Genomic DNA, 24,370 nt, shown 5'->3' on the forward strand with positions numbered 1-24,370 from the left:
GTGGCTAACAGCATCAAAAGCTTTGGTAAGATCAATGAAAGAAAGCCTCAGGCTATAACCTGTTATTGTTTCATCCAATTGGCAAATTCCAGTAAGGGAGTTCTGAGGAAAAATTCGACTGAGAACGTTACTGCTTAGCTGTTAATGAATTCAATTTAGTTAAGCAATTCATTAGGAGAGTTACTAATAGTTTCTCAATTTTGCTAAGGGTCAGATAGCTTTGGGATGGTAATTAGAAAAGATTTTTCATTCATCATTTCTAAACACCAACATACATTAGGCTGTTTAAGCCACATAGGAGAAATGCTAGTAGGAAAAGTTGTGTTAAGATGGCAAGTACAGAAGATGTCACGATCACAATGTTTTAATTTTCAAGGACGAACTTCGTCAAGCCCACAACCAGTTGTCCTTAGACTGGGTAAAATGTTATCAAACACCTATTTTGCTTAAGTAGGCCGAAAGAAAAGTGTTGAGGTGTCTTGTTAGTTGGGGTAATTGGACATGATTTAGTGCCAGGCTTATACAAAATGATTAGTTAAATGTATTGGCTATTTCAGCGGGGTCAGTCAAAGCATGAGCGCCATCTAAAAGTTTAGTTGGAAAGGCATCTGGGTGGTAAAAGTTCCTTCACGAGTTTCCAGTTCATCCAGCTATTGTTTTTATTTCAAGTAAGTGAACCAGAGTGTCAGATTATTCCCTAAAAAGGTCCCATAAGGCTTGATGCTTCATTTTCTAATGAAGGTTATCTTTTTTTTACGTATACTGCATAATAATCCTCCTGAAATCCACGGGAGTCTAGGAGCAGAATACCATCACAGAGCAGCAGAGACAGAGCTAGACAAGTTTAAAGCTTTTAATATTTTTTTTTACAAAATTATTAAATGCTGCTTTTCCAATTTTTTTTTTTCTATTTGGTTCGGGATATTATCTTAACAAATTTGTTAGAACCAAATGCGTATCCGCTGCTTTTGTTTGACATTTTGACTGAGTACCCAAGACGAAAAATGCAGGGTAGTGGTTGATGAAATTGAAACTAACGACACCCACAATCTGTACAGAGAGAACATTCGTTAAGATATGACCAGGGTGTGGCAGCCCCAGATGGCGATCCCAGAGAGGCCCCGCACAGCAGACGCAACTGTTGTGTGTAGACCAGCTGGGCAAAAATGAAATAATATATTTTTGGGGATTGCAGACATACATATTTATTTCATTAGTTTACCTCAATATTGGCAATTATAGTACTACTAGTACTGAGAATGCTCTCACAATCGCAAAAGCAGCCGATAGCTGTTGGTGAATACAGCCGCTTGCGATGACGCTGCACGACGACATTGCGGAGGTTACAGCAAGCGATTTTTCACTGATTTTTGACACATTATAAATTCCCTGCTGCACGTAATGCACTAATGTTTGACTTATATGTTCACAGGAGCCTCTTCTACATATCGGCGTTTTCTTACTGTGTTCAAAAAGTGTTTGAGGGTCTCTTTTTAACACTTAATAAAAAAAAATGAAAGGGAAAAAATTGTTATCCACTGCACTGCAGCACGAAGCTCAAAGGACACCTATACAGTCGAACTCACTTCTAAAAATATTCAAGTGCGATGAAAATTCCGCTGTTATAACCGATAATTGTTATGACCGGGTTGCATGAGAAAAAAATATCAGAATGGAGGATGGCGTAGCTGTTCCGAGAAAACTATAATGGCGGGAAGGCCAGTTCTTCTCCCCACCACTTCCCTCGATCCGGCTCCTGATTGTGTGGACTTCTGTAAGTGTTTAACAGTCCTTACTGTGCGCTCCGATCGCATGTTGTTAACAAGCCGCGGCCGTCGGTGATCAAGAATGGCACTGGTATAACAAGTGCAAAGAGGGGTCACGGGCGGCAAGTTATATAGGAGTTCCACCGAGGTATTGCTTTGGTGGCCCCAAAAGACACCTTTTAAAGAATGCGGGAATGTTGCCGCGACAGCATCTCTGCTTGAGAAATCCAGAAGGCTGGGACGAGGTTGCCACAAGCATCATCCCCCGTACTCCGCATAGGCTTGCACGAGGAAACCCCATCTCTATCAGCCTAGCTTGCTTTATGCTAAGTTTGCCAACCTCTTTCTCCAAGACATCCAGGTGCTCCACGTAGTGCAGCAGAAGGTCCCTCGTGATAACAAGCCCCCAAGGGACTGAATCATGTACAAGGCCTCCCGCAGGAATAATGCTGAGGCAGACTGCCCTACCGCGTCAGTGCTGCCGTCGTGGCCGTCATTGTCACTATCTGATGCAAGCGAGTTTGTGATGATCACCTCATCGGTTAAAAGCACTTCCACTTCCAAATATATAGCAGTGCATTTTCTTTTCATCAACAACGTTGCACACTGCCGATGGCCAGTGGACACATCAGCCATCTTCCGTTTCGGTAGCGAGGCAAACGAGGCTGAAAAACCACGTGGCCAGGAATGAATTCGATGCAAAAAACAGACGAGCACAAGCGACTCAGTCCGTTAGCAGAATTGCACAGAATAAGAGCCCAGCCATGTCCAACTAGCAATCTGGGAGCAGCATTGTCAGCACAGTTGGCGCAGTCCATTAGTGTTCCGGAGAGTGGCGCGGCACAGAGCTATGGGCGCAGCGCAGAGCTATGAGTGCAGCCAATTCGTGTTCGGAGGCGTGTAAGGGCAACGAGAGAGATACGTGCGAGGCTGGCGTAGCAAAAAAGTGCATGGCGGCAGTTGGGGTGGCGAGCAATTGTGCAGGGGCCCGCATGTCTGTTTCTTTTCAATGATTTTGCGTTCCATTACATTTCCTCATGGACACCCAGCAGCCGACTTCATCTTTATAACCGACAATGCGGCATGGAGGCATTGTAGTAATCAGGTTATTTCCCCACAGAAAACATACAAAAGTTGATGGTGCAGCAGCTTTTCATTGTTATAACCGATATATTGTTAAAACCGGTATCATTATAAGTGGGTTCGACTGTATATGGGTTTCCCAAAGAAAGCTTCGAAGTTTAAGAAAAGTTTATCCAGGGCCGACGTAAAAACTACATGCAGTTAGGTGGACTGGTGCACGTGTGCGCCTCTTAAAACACCTCCCATTAGACCTTATCAGATATTTTGCTTAGACAGTGAACCACTGAAGCATTTCACCACAGTAAATTTTAGAACTGGTTCATGATTAGAGGAGATACAAGAAATTGAAATGCGAGGTTACCATGTTGCCAGAAGGCAAGCTTCATTGCTAACAAGGACACCCCTTTTACTTCTACTAGTGTCTGAAGTCGCGTTTCTAGCCTTCTCCGATATACAAGACGAGAAACCACATCACAGGTATATCAGGAGCCCCCAGCGTGCTTTCTTCCCTTGCTGCCATATATCTATAAAAACAATCCTCTATTGTTAGCAATGGTGCTAACTCCAGCTTCACCATCCTTGCCAATGGCTTCGTAGTGTGGAAAGCATAGCAAAAGTCTCGTTGCATAATGCCCCTTTCCCTAAAGTCGGCTTCGCCGCGGTACAGCAATGTTATGCAATCAAACATACGCAATGTACTGCAGTGAAGCATACTAAGAGCAGAAAGGGGCCACTGTCACAGGACAGATGTATGCGTTCCTTAATGATACACATGCGCACAAACACAATTTCGTGCCACAGTACGAGCGCCCAGACACTAAATAAGTATACTGGCAAGCGTTCAGAGCAATTCTGGATGTGGCCGTCAAAATTTGAGCCCTTGAGGGTAGTAGAAGCCAAGGATTTGTTTTTTCGAACCGCACTATCTTTTTACACTCTTGCAGTCCTTAAGAAATTTTTTAAAAATATTGGACTGTAATTGGCAAGGCCTTTATTTGTGTGACCTTGATTCACCAGCTTAAAGCAGGGCCCCCTTTATAAGAAGGGCACACAGGCTTTCACTTGATGTTTGAGGTTTTCCTGCTGTGGCATGCTTACATAGTTTGCTGAATAACTGTCATTGCGTGACCACTCCACCATGCTTGTTAGCTATACCCAAACGTGGTGAGAGGCCACTTACTTTACAATAATGTTCATTTACGCAGCAGTATATACGGAGGAGACCAACAAGTCTCGATGACTGCCCTAACATTCGAAATTTATCCCAACAATCCCGCTGCAAAAAGCAGTGTTGGAATGTCTAAATTTGTGTGCCTGCACACGAAGACAGAAATATGGGTAGTGCAATGAAAGGAATAACAGCACAGTCTCCCCGTAACTTGTTAGATTATGCCAAAACATCTTGCGTAGTCGCCTGGCAGCTTAACATATACCCTATCCACTCGCATAATGATCGATTTTTCTGTAAAAAAATTTGCTGCAAATTTAGAGTGCGATCATTACGTGGGTTAAATTCCCCGCGAAAACAAAAAAAAATTTTTCATCCTGCATTTTCTGCAGGATGACAACAGGTCAACAAACAGGCGGCTGCTGCTGTAACAGTGCGGGACACCAAAACAGAAATGGCAGCCAGCGGGGCAAACCGAACACGTTTTTTCTTTCCTTTCGTGAGTACATTACGCGCATTGAACCAGTTTCTTCCATATCAGTAATGAATAATATCGCTAATATCAGTAAGTCTTAAGTCTGTAGACAGACTTAAGTTTCCTTTTTTTGCTTTGGAAAGGGCATTTTAACATAAATACTACTCCCTATTTAGCACCAAAACAAGGCAGAACCTCAAGAGGTACACATGAACGCAATTTCCGGATATCTCAACTGCACATTAATGCATATGCCAATTCTTTCTTCCCGAGAACAATAAATGAATGGAACAGACTACCAATAACCATTATTCAATGTGATACCGTAACACAATTTGAAAACAATCTGAGGCAAATCATGTCCTAAATAAAATTATGTCCATTATGTTAGATTAACACATATTGTGTTTATTGTCTCTGCATATTGCTTTTGTATTTGTGCTGTTACTAGTTTCCTAGTTCTTTTTATGAACGTATGCTCAAAAAGAGTTTTTTTATGTATAATTTGCATGCATTGTGTATGATGTACATTATGTTTTTCATTTTCTGTGCTGTACCCCACCCCTGTAACGGCCTCCGGGCCAACAGTATGACTAAATAAACTAAATAAAATAAATAAAAGTCTGTGGCAATAGCACAGCCATGTCTACTTTTAGGGGACAGAAAACAAAGATGGGCGTGCTTAGCTGCCAGTGACATAGAAACACAGGGCGGGTATGCTGTGAAAACTGCGGAATTTGTCTTCACTACTATCCTAATACGGCAAGTTTCAGTTAAGGGTGGGCGAATATCTTTGCTGTGTTACAAGCGTCGGCGTTATGAATAGGGTACACTTCTAATGTATCAGTGTAAACCCGGCTACTATTGCTTCCGCTCGCGATTTGTCGTGTGCTCATGAGTGCAGACGAGAAGAATCGAAAGGCGCCTTTTTTTGTTGTTGTTGTTGACCACAACCATTATAAAGCCTACAAATAATAAAGCCAAGGCAAGTTTGGTTGTAGCTTTATTTTTTCACGGAAGTGTGGAAAGTGATGAAAGGAATAAAACGGGGCATCTGCTTAAAAATGTTTGGTGCGTGCAGACCATTTGGTATGTCTTGATGAGTTGTTCGCATAGCATTCGACAACATTCGACAGCTGGTAAGCACGATTATCATTAGCTAGACTTGGCACACGACATATCACTGCGGCAAGTTCGGCGTGCGATCATTACATGGAAAAGAAAAAAAAAAATCGGATTTTGACGACAAAATTCAGGGGTGCGATCATTATGCAAGTAAATATGGTAGAAACATATCAACATTTGCTTCCTGATGCACCACAACACCATGCAGCATACTGAGCAGGTATATAGATTCATAATTTTAGGCTGTTTAATACATAATGCAACCCTACAAAGCTGGTGACTTACTCAGTACTGTCATGGTGCTTTGTTTTCATATGTCTCTTCAAGTGAGTAACCAGCGCAAAGGACTTGGGACAGATGGTGCAGCAGTATGGTCGCTCACCTGAGTGGATGCGTAAATGAGTATTCAGGTTAGATCTATGCGAGAAGCTCTGAAGGCACAAATGACACCGAAACGGCCGCTCCCCAGTGTGGACACGCACGTGTGTGTCAAGATGGGCTTTTTGCGAGAAGCTCAGAGAGCAAGAAGTGCACTGAAATGGCTTCTCGCCTGAGTGAATGCGCAAATGCCTAATCAGGCTGGATCTGTGCGAGAAGTTTTGAGGGCACAAATGGCACTGAAATGGCCGCTCCTTTGTGTGGTCCCCGATGTGCGTTTTCAGATTGGACAGTTTTCCAGTTTCACCGTCACAGCTATCACCATGTTGGAATTGTCCTTGTTGGAACTCGTCATCCTTGGTAGTTGTCGGGCGGGATGAATGCTTTGATCCTGCACAATGAAAACCAAATTGCACTTAAAAAATGCCAAATCAGAGCACACGGATGCTAGTGCTAATGATGAGCCCTTTGTTTGTTCAGTAGTTCTTGAGGGTGAGCTCGAAACATATCAAGCAAGGAATTGTTCTGACTTGCTCAATATTTATATTCCCTTCAGGTGCCAATGAATTATCTCCACTGGAAATTGAGTTTCAGCACCTTTACTGCATCTTCCCAATTGTGAAAAAACGTAAAGCTAGAGACTGGTTCAAGAATTTTAAATTCAGCCAGTTTAATCCAAGTTTATGGAATACGGACTACGCGTGAGAACTCTCTACAGGAGTGCCAAGTGTGAGAGCACCAGCTATTTATTGTTTAGCATAATTGGAAAGCCCCTATCGAGCTAATTCAAAAATATGCCTGATGTAAAAGATTGTCAAAAACAATAAAAAAAGCAGGCACACACTACATGACATACTCTTACTGAAAGCAAGACCCAGCCATCTACCTCACTCTTCTCACTAAAATACTTTACACTTGAAACAATGTACATTCTACCCAATATTCAAACTTTCAGCACAGGGCAATCAGAAGCATATCATGGTGTATGCAACATGTTCTGCACATTACTTTCATCAGTGCTCTTGCCTTTTCATGAAATATCTTGGTGTTCAAGATTGTGCATACAGCACCCAATAGAATATGTTTCTTTATTGACCAGGTTTGTGAAATGTGAACATACCTTTACACACAAGCATACACACAAAGAAAGTTTTGTATTACAAAAATTATTCAACTGAAAGTAGGTAAAGTACAGCCCTTGTATGTGCTGCCGCTTTATTTAAATGAAATAGCAATGTTTTCGTGCTTTTTTAAAAGCTTAATGCTATCCTCAATATGTACCGCATATAAACAGTATACTACATGTACCAAAGTGCAGATAAATAATTATGTAACTGTCGGCTATTTAGGATGCTTTCTGTTTAAGTGACAAACTTGGTGCACAGCCATTTGTACACGGCAGTATTTGCCTGTGTCAACCATTGTGACCACGTTGGCCCTCTCATTTAAGTTTGTGCCTTTTTCCGCAGGCTATGCACCAGTAACATGTGCTACACAAGTGAGCATGCTATTACTGAAACAGCAGAAATGCTGAGCATGTGGTGTTAATACTATTGGAATGCCAAAATAACCCTTCTCTTGGACAAGCATGTCATGCTCAATCAAATAGTCTGTAGCAACACAAACCTAGGAACGCGAGGTCACCCCTTTGCACTGGTGGTACAAAAGTAATGCAGCCCCTCCCCCTCCTTTTTTAATGAATGCAATGCCACATGGTTCCCGAGATAACAAGGAACACACTTGAGCAATGAAGTGTTGAAATGACACCAGATTCCTTTTATCAAGCACGCTTCATTATTAAAGGTGTATTGTGATCTTACGCTGGTATTGCATTATCCGAGACATTTACTACATACATAATAACCACAACAAACAGCAACACAGAATGATTATCTCTGCATAGTGTTATCTCTGCTGCTTCAGCATTTACACCTGCTCATTTTATCACTCGAGTTGTTTTTATGTGTCACTCCTAGCAAGAGACATCAATACCAATAAACAATTACTAGATGAGTAAATAACACTGAAGAAAATAAATGGCACTGTCTAGCAATGCAAAAGCCACCTCAACAAAGAACAAGCAACACAGTCCATCAATGCACTTTATGGCCACATTCATCGTAGAAAACAACTAATGATGCACCATAGTAAACCACTGCTTTTACCACACGAAAGAATAGAAAACAGCAGGCATTGTACAGCATAAAATAAATTGCGTATGGTAACTGTCTAGTACTCCATACAATATCTTAATAGCATGGTATAAACATAGTAAGCAAAAGTAGAGCTAATTCTTCGAGATTAGAACGAAAGAACACATGCTATGAAATCAGTGATTTTAGCGCTTACAAACTCACCAATCAAAGGCTGGCACAAAGGCCATCATGGAGAATCTTTTCGAGAGATAGAGTACGGTACTGACGCATACTCTAACCACTTGTACAATGGCATTATGCACAGTATTTAGCAATGCATTGCTGTCAAAATACGACCTTATACAAACATAACTACAGAAACATGGCCCATCATTGAAAGCAGGACTGGTACCCTACCAATGACCAAAATGAATTTTAAAGATCTCTTGCGTGTTCCTGACTCATGCCAAAGAATGTAGGATGTTTTACTGGCCACCCTTTTAACTTTGTTGTACTTTCCCAACCAGTTATAGCACATAAATATGATTAATGTTTTGCAAGCAGTGTCCATACAACAAATTTCCTAGCAACTAGTTAAGCCATGCTCAAATAAACGTTACTAGGCAGTTCAGCATATACACAAACACAGCAAAACTTGTGCCCATTTCCTAATGCAAAAGAACATGACTCAGGACACAGCGCTTGTACAGTGCACGTCACTCTTCTGTAGAGCGAGTGAATGGCGGCCACCGGGGTTGCTCAGGAGCAAGCCAGAGGCGCCTAACAGTAGTTGCTGGGCCCTAGATTAGATGCGTCTGGGCGCGCTTTGCCAAACAAAGAAAAACCTTGCTCCTTCACTACCTACGAGAGCAGTCGCTTACGCAGTGCCTTTGTCTTGGTGCTGCTACATGCATCCAGGGTAGTTTCACTTTCACGTGAAGAGAACCCAGCACGAGCAGAGACCAGCATTAGTTTTAAGATAAGTGCCTTCATACTGACGCTCAGCTAATCGTCTGCTTCCGCGAGCAGTGAAAGAGCAAGGCTTGTCTGTAAGTGTGGCCATACATTCCCAGACGCATCTAATCCAGGGCCCAGCAACTACCGTCGGGCGTCGCTGGCTGGTTCCGGAAGCGCGCTGGCGGCCGCCATTCATACGCTCTACACAAGGGTGATGTGAACTGTGCAAGGTGTGTTCCACATTCAAACTACATTTATCCAAAAAGTGCACAAACATAACCACAGCCTCTTCTGCACCATCATAGTGTTGTGTTTTCATATGTGTCTGTCAATTTATCGGTCTGTACAAAGGACTTGGAGCAGATGTTGCAGTGATATCATGGCTCGCCTGTGTACATGTGCAAGTGTCTCTTGAGGTAGCTGCTTCTCACAAAGGTCTGAGGGCATGAGGGGCATTGAAAGGACTCCTCTCATGTTTGGACCCCTATGCATGTTTTCAAACAGAACAGTCGTCCAGTTTCAATGTCACAGAAGCCACAGGGGTGGAGGAGTCTCTGTTGCGACTTATCTTCACTAGTTGTTGGTTAGGATTGATGCCTATATCCTGCATAATGAAAACCAAAATCAGAACACACAGATGCTAGAGCTAATAATGAGCATCTCGCTAGTCGAGTACCTTGAGGGGGATCTCACAAAAATCAAACAAAAGCACAGCTAGTCGACCTGTTGGATTTCCTCAATATTAAGATATATATAACTGCTCAACGACCAGTTTTCTACAATCCGAACACACTTTGACAAATAAAAGGTTCCAACTCTAAAATTCATTAAAGCGAGGCAGCACAGAGAGTAGAGATTGCATGCCATGCCATGGGCTTCCGCTTCAGTCAAACAGCAAAGTTTTCAACAAGTTGTCATGGTGACAACAAAAGTTTCATAACTTTGAAAATAACAAACAACCATACACATACTACAGTGCAGCAAAAACATTTGTAAGGAATGGTTTCGAACCATGTTCCCTTAGTGCATCAGGCCAATTCACTATTTCTCGACGAACTACCTGGTGACCTGGATAGGAGGAAAAACAGTTAGATACAAACACACATAGATACACAGATGCTTGGCCCCCTAAAAAGGTGTGAAGTGCTGGAAGAATGCTAACGCATTAAAAGATGCGAACAAGACAATCACAAAAGGGCTTGTTCGAGTGCACCCACACTGTTCATGTTCACTACTCAACTCTTTCAGTGCCAGTGACATACAGATACTTTTTCGTCTTTCTGTCTCGCCATGTCACTGATGTTAGGAGTGGAAGCAGAATAACTGGAGAGTACTTGTCATTATCCGCATCATTTCTGTCCTTACGCAAAAACGAAAATAAACTGTTGTGTTCGTTTTACATCATCCAAGAGAAAAAAAGCCTTGATGCTGCAGGTGCGTGACCTCAGCAAAAAGAACGACAGTGAAAGGGTTAAAAATCCCGTTTGGTAAAAAAAAAAAGCATTCACATAATCATGTACCTCAACAAACAGGACTTTCCTACAAGTGAAGCCACCAAGAGCTTAGAAAGACAGCACAGGATTAGCATTTCTTATGCACTGTAAAGATTAATGAATTCAGAAGAATGCTTAAACTGGGAGAATTTCATTAGGGGCACACTGACATGCTTCAGCGAGACTTATCAAAACTTATCACGACTGAGCAATTTGCTGCATACACGTCGTCTGAAGGAATAGTTCATGGATTAGCTTTGTTTTGCCTTCACATAAAGGAATGCCGCATTAAGATGTTTACAGTAAAGCATGGAAATGTCCCTGCGAGTTGCTAGATTATGCAGAAGCATGCCTTGAAGTTAATGGACAGTTTCATATAATAGAGTATACTTTGTACTAGAGTATACGCTTGTACTACTGCATTTGACACAAATAGTACGTTGTCATAGCCAGTGGCCTACTCCAGCAGCATCACAGTGCTGCGCTTTCATATTTCTGCTCAAGTGAACGGTCTGCACAACGAACTTGTTGCACTGGTATGGCCACTCGCCCATGTGAATGCACAGGTTATCCTTCAGAATGGGCATGAGCAAAAATGTTTTAGGGCACAAATAGCATTTAAACCGACACCCTCCTGTGTGGACACTGCTGTGCACTTTCAACTCAAGCAGGATTTCAGTTGTCATGCCCTTTTATTTCCCATTTTCCTTCCTTCGTTCTTGCACGTCTATTTCACATCAGTTGTCACATACCAACTAGCCTGGCAGCTTTACGAGTATTTCAGTCTTCTTGTGGGAAGTATATTTCTTTTAGAAATCTCTTCACAGGCAGTGTGACCGGCAATATATGCTATACTAATTTTTTAAATGCTAACGAATGAAATGTATGTCCACTAAAGCATAGGTTAGGTCTTTCTTATTTTTACTATCTAGTAATTAAACTTAAGTAGCAAATTTAAGCAACAAAAGTAATCGGTTCGGAAGGCCTTGTAGCATGTATACTGTTTGGTAGCAAATGAATTATTCTTGACCATCTGGGGTTCTTTAATGTGCACCCAAAGCACAGTGTACAGGTTTCTTTTTCTATTTTGCCCCATAAACATGAAGACGCCGTGGTCCGGATTGGATCCCACGTCCTTGGGCTTAGAAGTGAAACTCCAAAGCCACCACTCCACCACAGCGGGTGAACTTTTTTTAATTTTCTCAATCATTAAGGGTGCGCAAATACCAGTTTTGGAATCCAAATTGAATTGAACATTGCTACAAATAGAATATTTCTAAATAGTTTTTGATTTACACAGGATAAGCTTTTCACTATATTGAAAGACAATTTTCAAGTCTTGGCATTCAGAACCTTATAATATTTGCCATTACAGTGCACAGTATGAGGCACACTTAATAAAAGTACAAAGGGAGCATTAGCAATAACTAAGGAATTCGTTAACAACCTCAAAAGCTCTTCGGGGCATATCTGGTCATGCCCCCATTATCAGATATATATATATATATATATATATATATATATATATATATATATATATATATATATATATATAGCAGTTTTGGCGAATTATCTGTGTATAACATTACGAGCAAATCAGAAATACTTGCAGTCTGCGTTGATGGCAAGGTAAAAAAATTGGAGGACGCTTAAGCTTCGCCTTCAAGAGTGAAACGCGACAGCGTTCCCGTCGACACGCCAAGGTGTGTAAGACAATGGGCTACGGCGCAGCGATCACTTACGAGGCGCACCGCATCGGACGCAGCAAGCGTCGAACAACGCAGCGTTCGGCGTGGCAACGAAACGTGCGCCTGAGCAAGCAGAACAAACCAAAGAACTCGGTGTCTCGGAGGGGGAAACGATGCACGCCAGCCAAACGTCGTGATCAGCACGGGCAGAGAGATAGACAGATAGTGATCTAAAGAAAGGAAGGATGCTTGATTCTGCAACCCGTGAGGGAGCAAGGTGAAGTGTCGTCAGGGGAGAGGGAGTCCGCGCTGCGACGCGCCTCGCACTGGTCCCCGCACAGCCCCAATGCGGGCGTGGCGCGCCACCTGTCGGGGCAGCGCCGTACTTCGAGAGGAGGGGATCTTCTGTGCTTGCCGCAAGATGGCTCTGCGTGTGCGGAAAGCGCAGAAGAAATGTAGCGGAAACGCACTTCGCTACTCGTGTAACTGCGACTTGTGTAAGTTACATGTTCATAATTACTGATATACACTGCAGTATAACTTTCTACAGCTCGTTTCTAAGGCAACACCGCATTCACTAGAGGCGGTTTCGTACCGCTTTGAAGCATCGAACTCATGGCTGAGTGGTAGCGTCTCCGTCTCACACTCTGGGGACCCTGGTTCGATTCCCACCCAGCCCACCTTGCATGTTGTTTTTTATTCCTGAAGTGCCTGCCGGGATTTATCGCTCACGGCCAACGCCACCGACACCGACGACACTGGCTTTTCTGCGACACGAGCCCCTTAACGCTGTTGCGTTAAAAAGGCACTTTAAAGCGAAGCTTTCCTTGCCTATTTCTTGGACTTTCCCACTGCTGCTGCTGCTGTCTGGCAGGCCACGTCGGGGAGTGGTTCAGAGTGTGTATACATGACAGGACTGTGGCAGAGAAGGTGACCCGTTTTGATCTCTGCACCCCCTCGCATTTGCACAATGCCTTCTGAAGCTCCTTGGGTGTCAGAGTGACATTAGCTATTTGACAACTGTACATGACCACTCACAAAAGCATTTAAGAAATTGCAGTGCTTACCTCTGTATGGGAAAAGGAGACATGAGAAGGCGAGGAAATGTTAATATACTATAGACACGACAGTGGTTGCAGGCAAACAGGATAAATTTGAATTCGAGGTACAGTACAGTTGAGCTCTGCTATTTCTGAAAAAAATATATATATACCCTACAAATTTGTTAAGCGGACAACGTATGAAATTCAATTAAGTTTAATACTTCTGCCATGATGCGATGTGCCATCTGAGGCACTGAATATGCTAAACCGTCTCGGAGGTTATAAACAATGGCGCACAACAACGCCTCAAGCAAACACCTACCCTTCTGTGTTCTGTATACCACGCAGACAAACAGCAGTGGTGTATGCTAGGTAACATTTAACGTCAACTCGCCACTCTCGTGTTGGACTAAACGCTGAAGAAATAAAACACTCACCATCAACATCACTGCTAATTATCATCAATCACAGCAAACAGCACAGAAAACTTCACCTACATCTATTTCCACAGTGCATTTATTTATTAATAGTACCAAACAATACCGAATGCCGAATGCCCTGTCTCAAGAACATTTTATTGCGAAGAATTCTACCCAGGCAGAAAAGTCTGGCCATCTGAGTGATGCTTCATGGTCTAGTATGTTATGTCAACTGTGGATGAGATCAAATTTTTTTGCATTTTTGCTTGGATTTCTGTTTGGTCATGCACCGCCAATAATGTGAAGTATTCAAAACCTACAAGAAAAATATTTGTTTTTGTCAGTAACAAGTATTCGATTCAATGGTCGAATAAGAAAGTGAGAAATGGATTCGAAGAACAAATTGAATACAACATTTCATTTGTTATAGAAAAAAATTCAGATAGTATTTGCACACCCTTATCAGTAATTCAATGTGACAGCTAGATATTAAGGTTCGTAAAACTCCCACATATTTTCACACAGAAAGAAACGATTCACTTGTGAGGAATGCTAAAGTGAGGGAAGGTTGACTATACTCGCAGACAACTTTCTGTGGCTATGAAGCGAAAGCTATGGAGGCAAAGTGTGCACATGTGAGAGAACTTCTGAAAGGAATCCTGCATTTTAATCCACGTTAGTTTATGCTGGAAAAAAGAAAAACATAAACGGCTTATTACGAGGGTGAATCAGGAAGTCTTTGCCCCTATCTTTTATAGACAAATTATGGCTGTAGATGTAAAGTCAACATATCCGTTCCCAGCAGTGGACCTTTCTTGGACCGGCCCGGTCTTATCTGCCAGTAGCTCCACGGCACGGTGCTGCGGTCAGTTGTTGAAGATGGCGGTTGTGCTTCACAACAATGCGCGGCCACATGTGGCAATCAGAAAGACCGACAGGCTTCGGTCATTTAACTACAAGAGTCTGGACCGTCAGTATGGACAGTCCGGACCTCGCTCTTACTGCCACGTTTTTGGTCTGCTAAAGAAGTTCCTGGCAGGACAGTGATTCACAAGCAACAATGAAGCCAAGACAGCAGTCCGACGGTGGTTCCACAGTCAGCCAGACGAATTCTATCAGATGGGCATCTCAAGTTTAGTGCTGCAATGGAACAAATGTCTTAACAAAATCTTGATGGGCTTCACAGTTAGAACTGAGGTGGAACAGCGCAAATAAAACAAGGACACAAAAGAACAGTGCTCGTCTGTGTGTGGTATATGCTTCTTCGTGTCCTTGTTTTATTCAGGCTGTTCAACCTCTGTTATAGGCTAATGTCTGAACTGGTGGGCAGACTATGTGAAAAAATAGTGTAAGGTACGTAGAATAGCACATATATTTGTAATTACCTGTATGTACCTTATATTAGCTGACAAGAGATAGGGGCAAAGACTTTCTGATTTTTCCTGTAACAACAGTTAGATAAGACAGAACGAACCACTGAGGGTAAAGGTTCACTTATTTGTGGCTTTTGCCTTCCACATCTGGGCAAACATGAAACCGTCATGCAGGGAAGCTGCGTCGATTCAGCGAGAAACTGGAAAGTATCTGAGAAGGAAGAGGGCACATGAAGAGATAGGGAGAAGGAAACAACAAGTAAAAGGAGGCAGACGCTGCTGAACTGGCATTGGTGACGGAGACCGGCATCAGTGTAGATACATCTCTACTTGTGCTTTGGTGACGTGAAGGAGAAGCACCAGGGAGCCGGACCAGGAATGGGCCAACCACGAGATGGCCAAACTAGTGCTAGCTCTACCGCCTCCAGCTACCCTGCCATGGCACTGCTCAAAGACCCCGGTTAAATCTATAGCAGCTGTCACCAGACACTATCTGAATGTGTCTTTTTCACCAAGCTCGAGGAGTGGTTCATGACCCCTTTAATATGTTAGATAGAAAGACGGTCAAGGGTGATTTCCTGGTATCATCTGCTGTTATAAATTTGTCACTATGGATATGAGAAGACTGTTCCCCAAGTGTTTCAGAGCTGTCACAAGAGTGAGCTTGACATGTCATCTACAACATAGCCATTGAATGAGGATTTCGTGCTATGAACTGCAAACATTTTTATGTTGAAATTGGGCAAAATACATTATGGAGTATCATGCACTAGGAATAGGTGCACATGGTCACGCAGTGACGAGTTTTTCCTGCAACTTGCTGAAAAATTGAGTATTTAGGTACACTAAGAATGATGCAGGCAAAAGCCTGCACACAAGACATTCATTAAGCTACTTGGACATCTCATTGGAATGCATTGTTACTTCCTACAACTTGTTTTCTCTTGTACTCTTTTTCAGCCATATTGATATCGCCACTGGTTCTGCGTGGTTAATGATGAGATGTTTTGAATATTTTGAAACTGGGAAAGGTGAGACCACTCTCACCGTGTTTTCAGGCTTATCAGAATTAATAAGATATATCAGGGAAAGCTTTGCTTTTGGTAACCAAAAAATTGGAAGATTTCTTCGGTGTGCCTTCGGTTGTGAAAGAGATCAGGGAGTTTAGGCAAATAACTGTCTATAAGAAAAATCGCAAATTTAAGCAGTAATGCCAGCCACCCACCATGGAGCTCAACAAGGGGATGTCCCAAACTCGTAAGGAACAGCTCCTGTGGACGTCAACCATACGTTTCTGCTATAACGAAATATGTACAGCCAAGACTGGCTGTTCCACACAAGGTTCACCCTTGGTGCCAGAAGATCAGAAGTAAAAGTGAGGCAAGACAGGACAGGTAAGCTGCAAAGTGAGAGAGAAAGGCAGACTGAAGAGATGGACAGGAAAAGGCAACTACCGATTTCAATCAGGTGGGTCAGTCCGGGGGTGTTGTTTACGTGAAGCAGAGGTCAAAGAGGTGTGTTGCCTTCTCCTAGGGGCCATAAGTGTCCAAAAGCCCAATCTTGGCTTAACGCCGAGGATCCCCTTTTCCCGGACACAGCTAAGCCATGCAGGGCTACACACAGGAGGATCCAACCTCCAGATGCTTGAGTCTGTGGTGTCGCAACACATGAAACGTCTGCTGACACAGACACCCCTGTGCGAAGTTTGCAGGAAAAATGATTTGACATTTCGCCCGCATCGAAATGCGGCCGCCATTGCCAGGATTCGATCTTGCGACCTTGTGCTTAGCAGTCCACCATGATAGCCATTAAGCAACCATGGCGGGTGGTAGACAACACTACAAAGCACACTGTTTCTATCTAGGAGTCCACATGCAGCAGGCACAGCTATGCAACTGTTATGTCAAGACCGGCAGTGGAAAGATGAAATCATTTTCCTGTCTTTTTGAGATCGCAGACATATACATTTACTTGATTTGTTTATTTCAATATTGGCAATTAAAGTATTAGTACTAAGAATTGTTAAAATACTATTAGTACTAGTACCTCTACTGATATGACTTCTATCACATTTTGACAAACTTTATCACTGCAGGTCGTCTTTCAGTGCATGCCACATCAGGCCTACCTATCGTATCTTCCCACGCCTCAATCATCCCTTTAAAGTGCAGCCCGTTCTTGCGTGCATTAACTTCTTGAGTAACTAGCCCCTCTTTTACGCAATACATACATGCAATATGTTACCAAATGAAATCGTATCCACTCTAAGTCATGACGATTTCCTAGCAGAACTAAAACAATATTCATATACCTACATAGGATTCTTTTGCTTGTTCACTATAGCATCATGGAGTTCCCGTGCTTCTTTTCTAATTTCTTTTCCCTCACCATAGTTTGATGTTCCTTGTGCAAATGGCTTTGTTTTAGGTAAGCACCGAGTTCCTCATACTGCATAAAATTTTCTCTGGTTGTGTTCTTTCATTGTTACATGCAGTATCTGCTGGTATGTATACCTATTTTGGCAAGCATTTTCCTTGTATGAAGTAACAAAGTAACGTTGATATTGTGTAACACCAATTTTAAAGCTATAGGCATCTTCAACAATTTTAAAGCTATAGGCATCTTCAACGTTTAAGGATGGGTTGTTGAAGCGTTATTAAGGTTGTATTTTCCTCCCTGTTTCTCCGCTTGTGTTCTTGTTTTTATTTTAACATGGATTATCCGTTTAAATGCATGTACTGTAACTATTGCCGATTTATTGTAGTACCCGTATGAGCCTTCAGTGTGCTTGAATAAATACTCTTGTGATCACAAAAGCAGCCAATAGCTGTTGGTGGGTACAGCTGCTTGCAATGACAATGCACGACGACATTACGGAGGCGAGAACAAATGATTTTTCACAGATTTTATTTTGGCAAGAGCTTGTAAACTTCTTGCTAGATGTGGTGCACTCATATTATTTGACTCATATGTTCACAGGAGCCTCTACGGATCTGGAAAGATTTCTATGTTCAAAAGGTGTTTGTGGGTCACTGTAACACTTAATAAAAATAAGGAAAAATTTTTTATCAACTTGACTGCAGGACAAAGCTCAAAGAAACCTTCGCAGTTGAAGAAAAAATTGTCCGAGTCCAATATAGTAACTCTAAGCAGCTGGCTTTTCCGGAGCACATATACACCTCTTAAAACGCCTCCCACAAGACCCTACTGGAAATTTGTCTTAGACACTGAAAACTGCAAGACTTGTCTGGGGAGCATTTCACTGCAATAATTTTTAAATCTGGTTAATGAGTAGAGGAGATAGCAGGAATTGAAATATGAGGTTATCATGTTACCAGGAGGGAAGCTTCACTGCTAACAAGGACACCACCTTTATCTCTACTAATGTCTACAAGTAACATTTCTTTCCTGCCTTCTTTGATACCACAGACGAGAAACCACATCACATGCATATCATGAGGCCCCAGCTTGCCTGCTTTTTATTCCCTTGTTTGCCATATTTTTATTGAGACTCCACCGCTGTCAGGAATGGCACTAACTTCCACTCGACCATCCTTGCCGGTGGCTTCGCAGCGTGGAAATGATGGCAAAAGTCTCCTTGCATAATTCCCATTCCCGAAAGCCAGTTTCGCCGCAGTACAGCACCATTATGTGATCAATCATACGAAATGTATTGCGGTGAAGCATACCAAGAGCAGAAAGGGGCCAGTGTCATAGGATGGATGTATGTGTTCCTTAACAATACATCTGCACACCCGCCATTTCCTGTCACAGTAAGATCACTCAAACACCAAATAAGCACAGTAAAGGTCATGGATTCAGAATACCCTGCTTCTTGGACATTTTTGTGGCCCCCAGGAAGTTAAAAAAAAATCTAATGTAGACTGTAACACGGTGAAGCGTTTATGTGTCTGACCTTCATTCCCCAGCTTAAAGCGGGGCCCCCTTCATAGGAAGGGCACACAGGCTTTCATATTATATTTCAGGTTTTCGTGCCATCGAATGGTTTCATAGTTTGCTGAATATTTGTCATTGCAGATCCAATGCACCATGCCTGTCTGTTGGCAGCGTCCAAACCTGGCGACGAACCATTTAACTTACAAGAATGTTCATCGTTGCGTGTTTCACATCGCGTGCTTCATGCTGTCACATTTTACATGAGGAAATTGTTATTGCTGGGGGGAGACACTGAATCGAACCATGGCCCTATGTCCGATATGACACAAATTTCAGAACAGCTCAAGGACATTGCAGCTGATATGAAAGATATAAAAGAGAACCAATCGGTGAATATGGACAAGAAATTGGGTGTATTAGCAAACCTGGAGAACAGAATAGCATTCTACCAGGATCACACTGACCACATAAGTGCTACAATTCAGACACTTGAGGCAAGAATAGATGACCTAGAAAATCATAGCAGAAGGTGAAATCTCATAATTTATGGCATTCCGGAAGGTGACGAGGAAGAAAGTGTCACAGGAAAATTCGTGAACAAGGAAATATTCCAAGACACTCTAGAACTCGATCCTATATTTATTGAGCACATTCATAGGCTAGGGAAGCAGAGCGATGACTACATGCGACCGGTTATTCTAAATCTTTTAAACACATGAAACAAAACTACAATACTAAAAAGAGGATCTAAACTGAAGGGCAAAAATGATTCAATAGGTGAGCACTTTTCTAGAAGAGTGCGTGATGTTAGGAGGAAACTGTGGGCAAGCGCGAAGGATAATCGTGATAAAGAAAGAGTTTCTCTGGCATTTGATCAGCTATGCGTTAATAATGTGGCCTATGTTTGGGACAGCAAAAGAAATGATAAAGTCCCGCTTAAAAAAAAAAAGACGACTCGATGGCAAACTGGGGAGTTACGCAATGCCAGATGCAGCCAGACCTTTGCAAGCCTGAGCAAACCGACCATAACTTCAGCTTCTTTGTGCAGCGATACGTTAAGCTCGCTAGGGAAAAATAATGTAGTGAAACGTAATGATCAATGCTTAAGAATTGTTAATATTAATGCAAGTAGTGTTCTGGACAAAGAAGATTTACTTGAAATTAAATTATTGGAATGTCACCCGCACATAACATTCCTCACTGAAACTTGGTTACAAAATAACATAAGTGATGATTTGGTATTTCCCTCTCATCATGAGTTGTTCGCAAGGACAGGGCTACAAGGGGCGGAGGCGTAGCAGTTCTCTTGAGACTTTATTGATTGTGTTCTCGTTCATGACGTCCCAGATTTCGAATGTGTTTGCATTATATTACCTTGCTGGGGTCATTATTTTATACTTTCTGCGTTTTATAGGCCTACGGGGGCTTCGCTTGACTGCCTGGTTCAACTAAAGAGCCATATGTGCCAATTTCAAAACAAAAAGGTTTTTTTCGTTGGAGATTTTTAATCTGCCAGGTATGAACTGGGATTGTTGCCAAAGATGTAATAAATCTAACAGCAGCTGGGATATTATGTTTAATATCATGCTCACACATGATCAAGGCTCACGCATGATCAATCCACTCATGTGCAAGGCTGTTCATCCTCTGTATTGGACTTGGTCTTCATAAACTGTGATTATCCTGTGCATAACGTATTTATTGAGGAAGGCGTCTCAGATCACCACCTAGTTAGTGTTACACTACCTCTTTCCAAGAATGCTTCTCGTAATAAAAAGCCAACCACTTGCGCTCTTTTAAATATTATTCTCGGGCTGCTGATACTACAATTACAGATTACATGAAAACATATTTATCCGATTGTGATGAAAGCAATGAGGTCAGCAACCTGTGCGCGCACTTCACTCACATGTGCTTTTATTGCATAAATGCCTTCATGCCAAAAAAGCACTACAAACTGCATAAACACACCCCTTGGATGACATGCAAGATTATTATCTTACATAATACATTAAATAAATAAAACATGCAAAGAAGGTTAACCGCCAGTCTTGTCTTAACCAAATGCTAAAAGAGGAACTTGAATGTGGTGTACATGAATCAAAAGACTACTACTTTAACACGACATTGCCTAGCTTTTTTAAAAGTGACCCCAGTAAGTTTTGGAATTACATGAGCGATGGCGAAAAAATCTGTTGCAAAAATATCGGTAGATGGGAACATAGTTACAGGTTCGGAAGTTATTGCGCAGAAATTCGATGACTATTTCCACAGTGTATTCTCTGAATCAAATTTAGCAGTGACGAGAAACACGGCGCATTTTCAACCCTCAGACACTAACTTTATTAGCTACAGTGGTGTGTTCTCTCTGCTTCTGGAATTGAAGACTAAAAAATCACCGGGGCCTGAGAATTTACCGAATGTCTTTCTTCGGTGCCATGCTGAAATCATTGCACAGTATCTTGTTGTGATCTTTCGTAAACCCATGTTGTCATCAAAACTTCCATCGGACTGGAAGACCACTCGAGTTATTCTTGTCTTTAAGAAAGGTGACCACTTACTAATACAAAACTGCCATCCTATATCTTTAACTTCTGCATGCTGTAAAATGCTGGAGCATATCATTGCAAAATACATAAATGAGTTCTTTGAACAACACCGTAATAAGTAATTTTCAGCATGGTTTTAGAAAAGGCTAATCGATAGTGACACAATTAGTTACATTAGTCCATACTTTTGCAAAAACTTTAGATAATAATGGTCAAATCGACGTCGTATTTATGAATTTTAGTAAAGCGTTTGATAGAGTTAGTCATCTAAAACTAATACAAAACTAAAAGACATTAACCTTTCCGATATTTTCATTTCCTGGATTGCCCATTATCTAACCAACAAAGTGCAGTTTGTTTCAGTGGATGGCAACAACTCGAATTGTCCTCCAGTGACCTCAGGAGTGCCCCAGGGAAATGTCCTGGGGCCATTGCTATTTCAGCTGTATACTAATGATATTGTTACCGCCATTACACCTGGAACACAAATTCAATTGTTTGCAGATGACTGTGCGTTATTTCGTCAAATTACGTGCACGGAAGATCAAAACGAACTTAATGCAAGTCTAGACAATGTGCTTGACTGGTGCAGTGAATTTGCTATGACTGTTAATACAGAAAAAAAAAACTGTTTTTATTCAGATAACCCATAAAAAGAATCTGCTAAACCATACTTATCAACTAGGGTCATCAACACTAAAACAAGTTCATATTTACAAGTATTTAGACGTAACATCAACTATTGATCTTACCTGGAACTTTCATATAGAAAACATATGCTCTTCTGCATTCCGTAAGCTATGTTTTATAAAGCATAAACTTAGAAATGCCCCTCCCCCCATATATTAAACTCCTAACATATTACACCTGCATCAGACTGGAACTAGAATATGCATCTATAGTGTGGGACCCTTTTACTAAAGAAAACAATAAACTTGAAAGAATTCAAACAAAGGCTGTCAGGTTTGTTTATTCCAAATTTAAAATAACGGATTCTCCTACTAATCTTATGGCGACAAACAATATTGAAGCACTTGAAGATTGAAGAAGTAAATCTCGCCTTTACGTCCTTCAGTTGCTACTGAATCGTAAAGTTACAATAGACTCCTCCTTATACTTATCTCCTCTATCTACCCGACATACCCGACACCATCACATGTAGTCACTAATGCCATATTCTGCGAAAACTAACAGCTATAAATTTTCTTTTTTCCCACGTACCATATCTGAATGGAACCATTTTACAATTTTGTCGCAATTTGAATAACTTTTTTCCCCGCCATCTGTAGTGTATTGTGTTCCGTATTCTTATTTTTATTCTTGTTGTACATTTACTATGCTGTGCCTGTCCTGCTTGGACCCTGTTGCGGTCTGCAGTATGCAATAAATAAATAAAATAAAATAAAAAATTTAGGCAGCAGTATATTTGGAGGAGACCAACAAGTCCCGATGACTACCCTAACATTTAGAATTTATCTCGACTATGTCCCTGCAAACAGCAGTGTCTTGAGGGTGAAGTTTAGCGATGATTCCTTGTAAATTTGTTTGGCTGCTCGTGAAGACATACCGCAGGAATATGGTTAGTGTAATGAAAGGAATATCTGCCCACTCTAGCTGCAAATTGTTAGGTTATGCCGGAACGCCTTGTGAAGTCGCCTGGCAGCTTAACATATAGAAACATACCAACACTTGCTTCTTGGTCAATCACAACGCCAGCAGCCTACTGCGCAGGTATGTAGATTCATATTTTAGACCTGGCCTAATATGCACTGCACCCCTAAAAAGCTGTTGACTTACTCAGGGTTGTCCTGGTGCTTTGTTTTCATATGTCTTTTCAAGCGACTGGCCAGAACAAAGGACTTGGAGCAGATGGTGCAGCAGTATGGTTGCTCGCCCGAGTGCTTGCGTAAATGAACACTCAGGGTGGATCTCCGTGAGAAGCTCCGAAGGCACATATGACACTGACATGGCCGTTCGCCAGTGTGGACACGCAGGTGATCCTTAAGAATGCTGTTCTGCGAGAAGCTCCGAGGGCACAAATGACAGTGAAACGGTCGCTTGCCGGTGTGGACAAGCAGGTGTCTGTCAAGATGGGCCTTCTGCGAGAAGCTCAGTGAGCAAGAAGGGCACTGAAATGGCTTCTCGCCTGAGTGAATGCGCAAATGCCTAATCAGGTTGGATCTGTGCGAAAAGCTCTGAGGGCACAAATGGCATTTGAACGGCCGCTCCTTTGTGTTGTCCCCGATGCGTGTTTTCAGATTGGACAGTTTTCCAGTTTCACAGTCACAGCCATCACCGTGGTGGTGTCCTTGTCGCGATTCATCCTCGCTGGTTGCTGGGCAGGATGAATGCTTTGATCCTGCATAATGAAAACCAAATTGCCCTTAAGGAATGCCAAAATCAGAACGCACAAATGCTAGTGCCAATGATGAGCTCTTTACTCAGTAGTTCTTGAGGGTCAGCTCAAGACATATCAAACAAAGCAAGGTTCTGATTTGCCCAATATTTACATCCCCTTCAGGTGCCAATGAATTCTTTCCACTGAAAATTGAGTTTCAGCACATTTATTGCATCTTCACAATCATGAAAAACGTAAAGCTAGGGGATGCACTGATAATATCCAATTCAGCAAGTTTTTATCAAGTTTATGAAATGTGGACTACACGTGAGAACTCGCCATAGGCACGTCAGGTATCAGGACATCAGCAATTTCATATATAACAAAATTGTGAAGCACCTACCTAACTACATAAAAAAATATGCCTGATGTAAAGGATTGCCAAAAACAGTTGACTAACCTCACTGAAAGCAGGACCCAGCC

The 24,370-nt window shown here is 42.0% G+C and overlaps 1 protein-coding gene across 3 annotated transcripts in view; it reads right to left on the reverse strand.

Annotated features, from left to right (window-relative positions):
* Positions 1 to 6,212: 6,212 nt before the first annotated feature.
* LOC142590567 (uncharacterized) overlaps positions 6,213 to 24,370 on the reverse strand; it is a 48,829-nt gene continuing 30,671 nt past the window's right edge. For 2 of the 3 annotated variants that reach the window (XM_075702852.1, XM_075702853.1), the window contains exons 3-4: positions 23,347 to 23,908; positions 6,213 to 6,386 (exon numbers count right to left, since the gene is read on the reverse strand). In XM_075702852.1, coding sequence (XP_075558967.1) covers positions 6,347 to 6,386; positions 23,347 to 23,908 — 602 coding nt within the window. In that variant the 3' untranslated portion in view covers positions 6,213 to 6,346. Of the gene's footprint in view, positions 6,387 to 7,069; positions 9,692 to 23,346; positions 23,909 to 24,370 lie in introns of those variants that run through there. The other variant, XM_075702854.1, reaches the window with a different exon arrangement.

This window comes from Dermacentor variabilis, chromosome 8 (genome assembly GCF_050947875.1).
Source record: "Dermacentor variabilis isolate Ectoservices chromosome 8, ASM5094787v1, whole genome shotgun sequence".
Classification (NCBI taxonomy): domain Eukaryota; kingdom Metazoa; phylum Arthropoda; class Arachnida; order Ixodida; family Ixodidae; genus Dermacentor; species Dermacentor variabilis.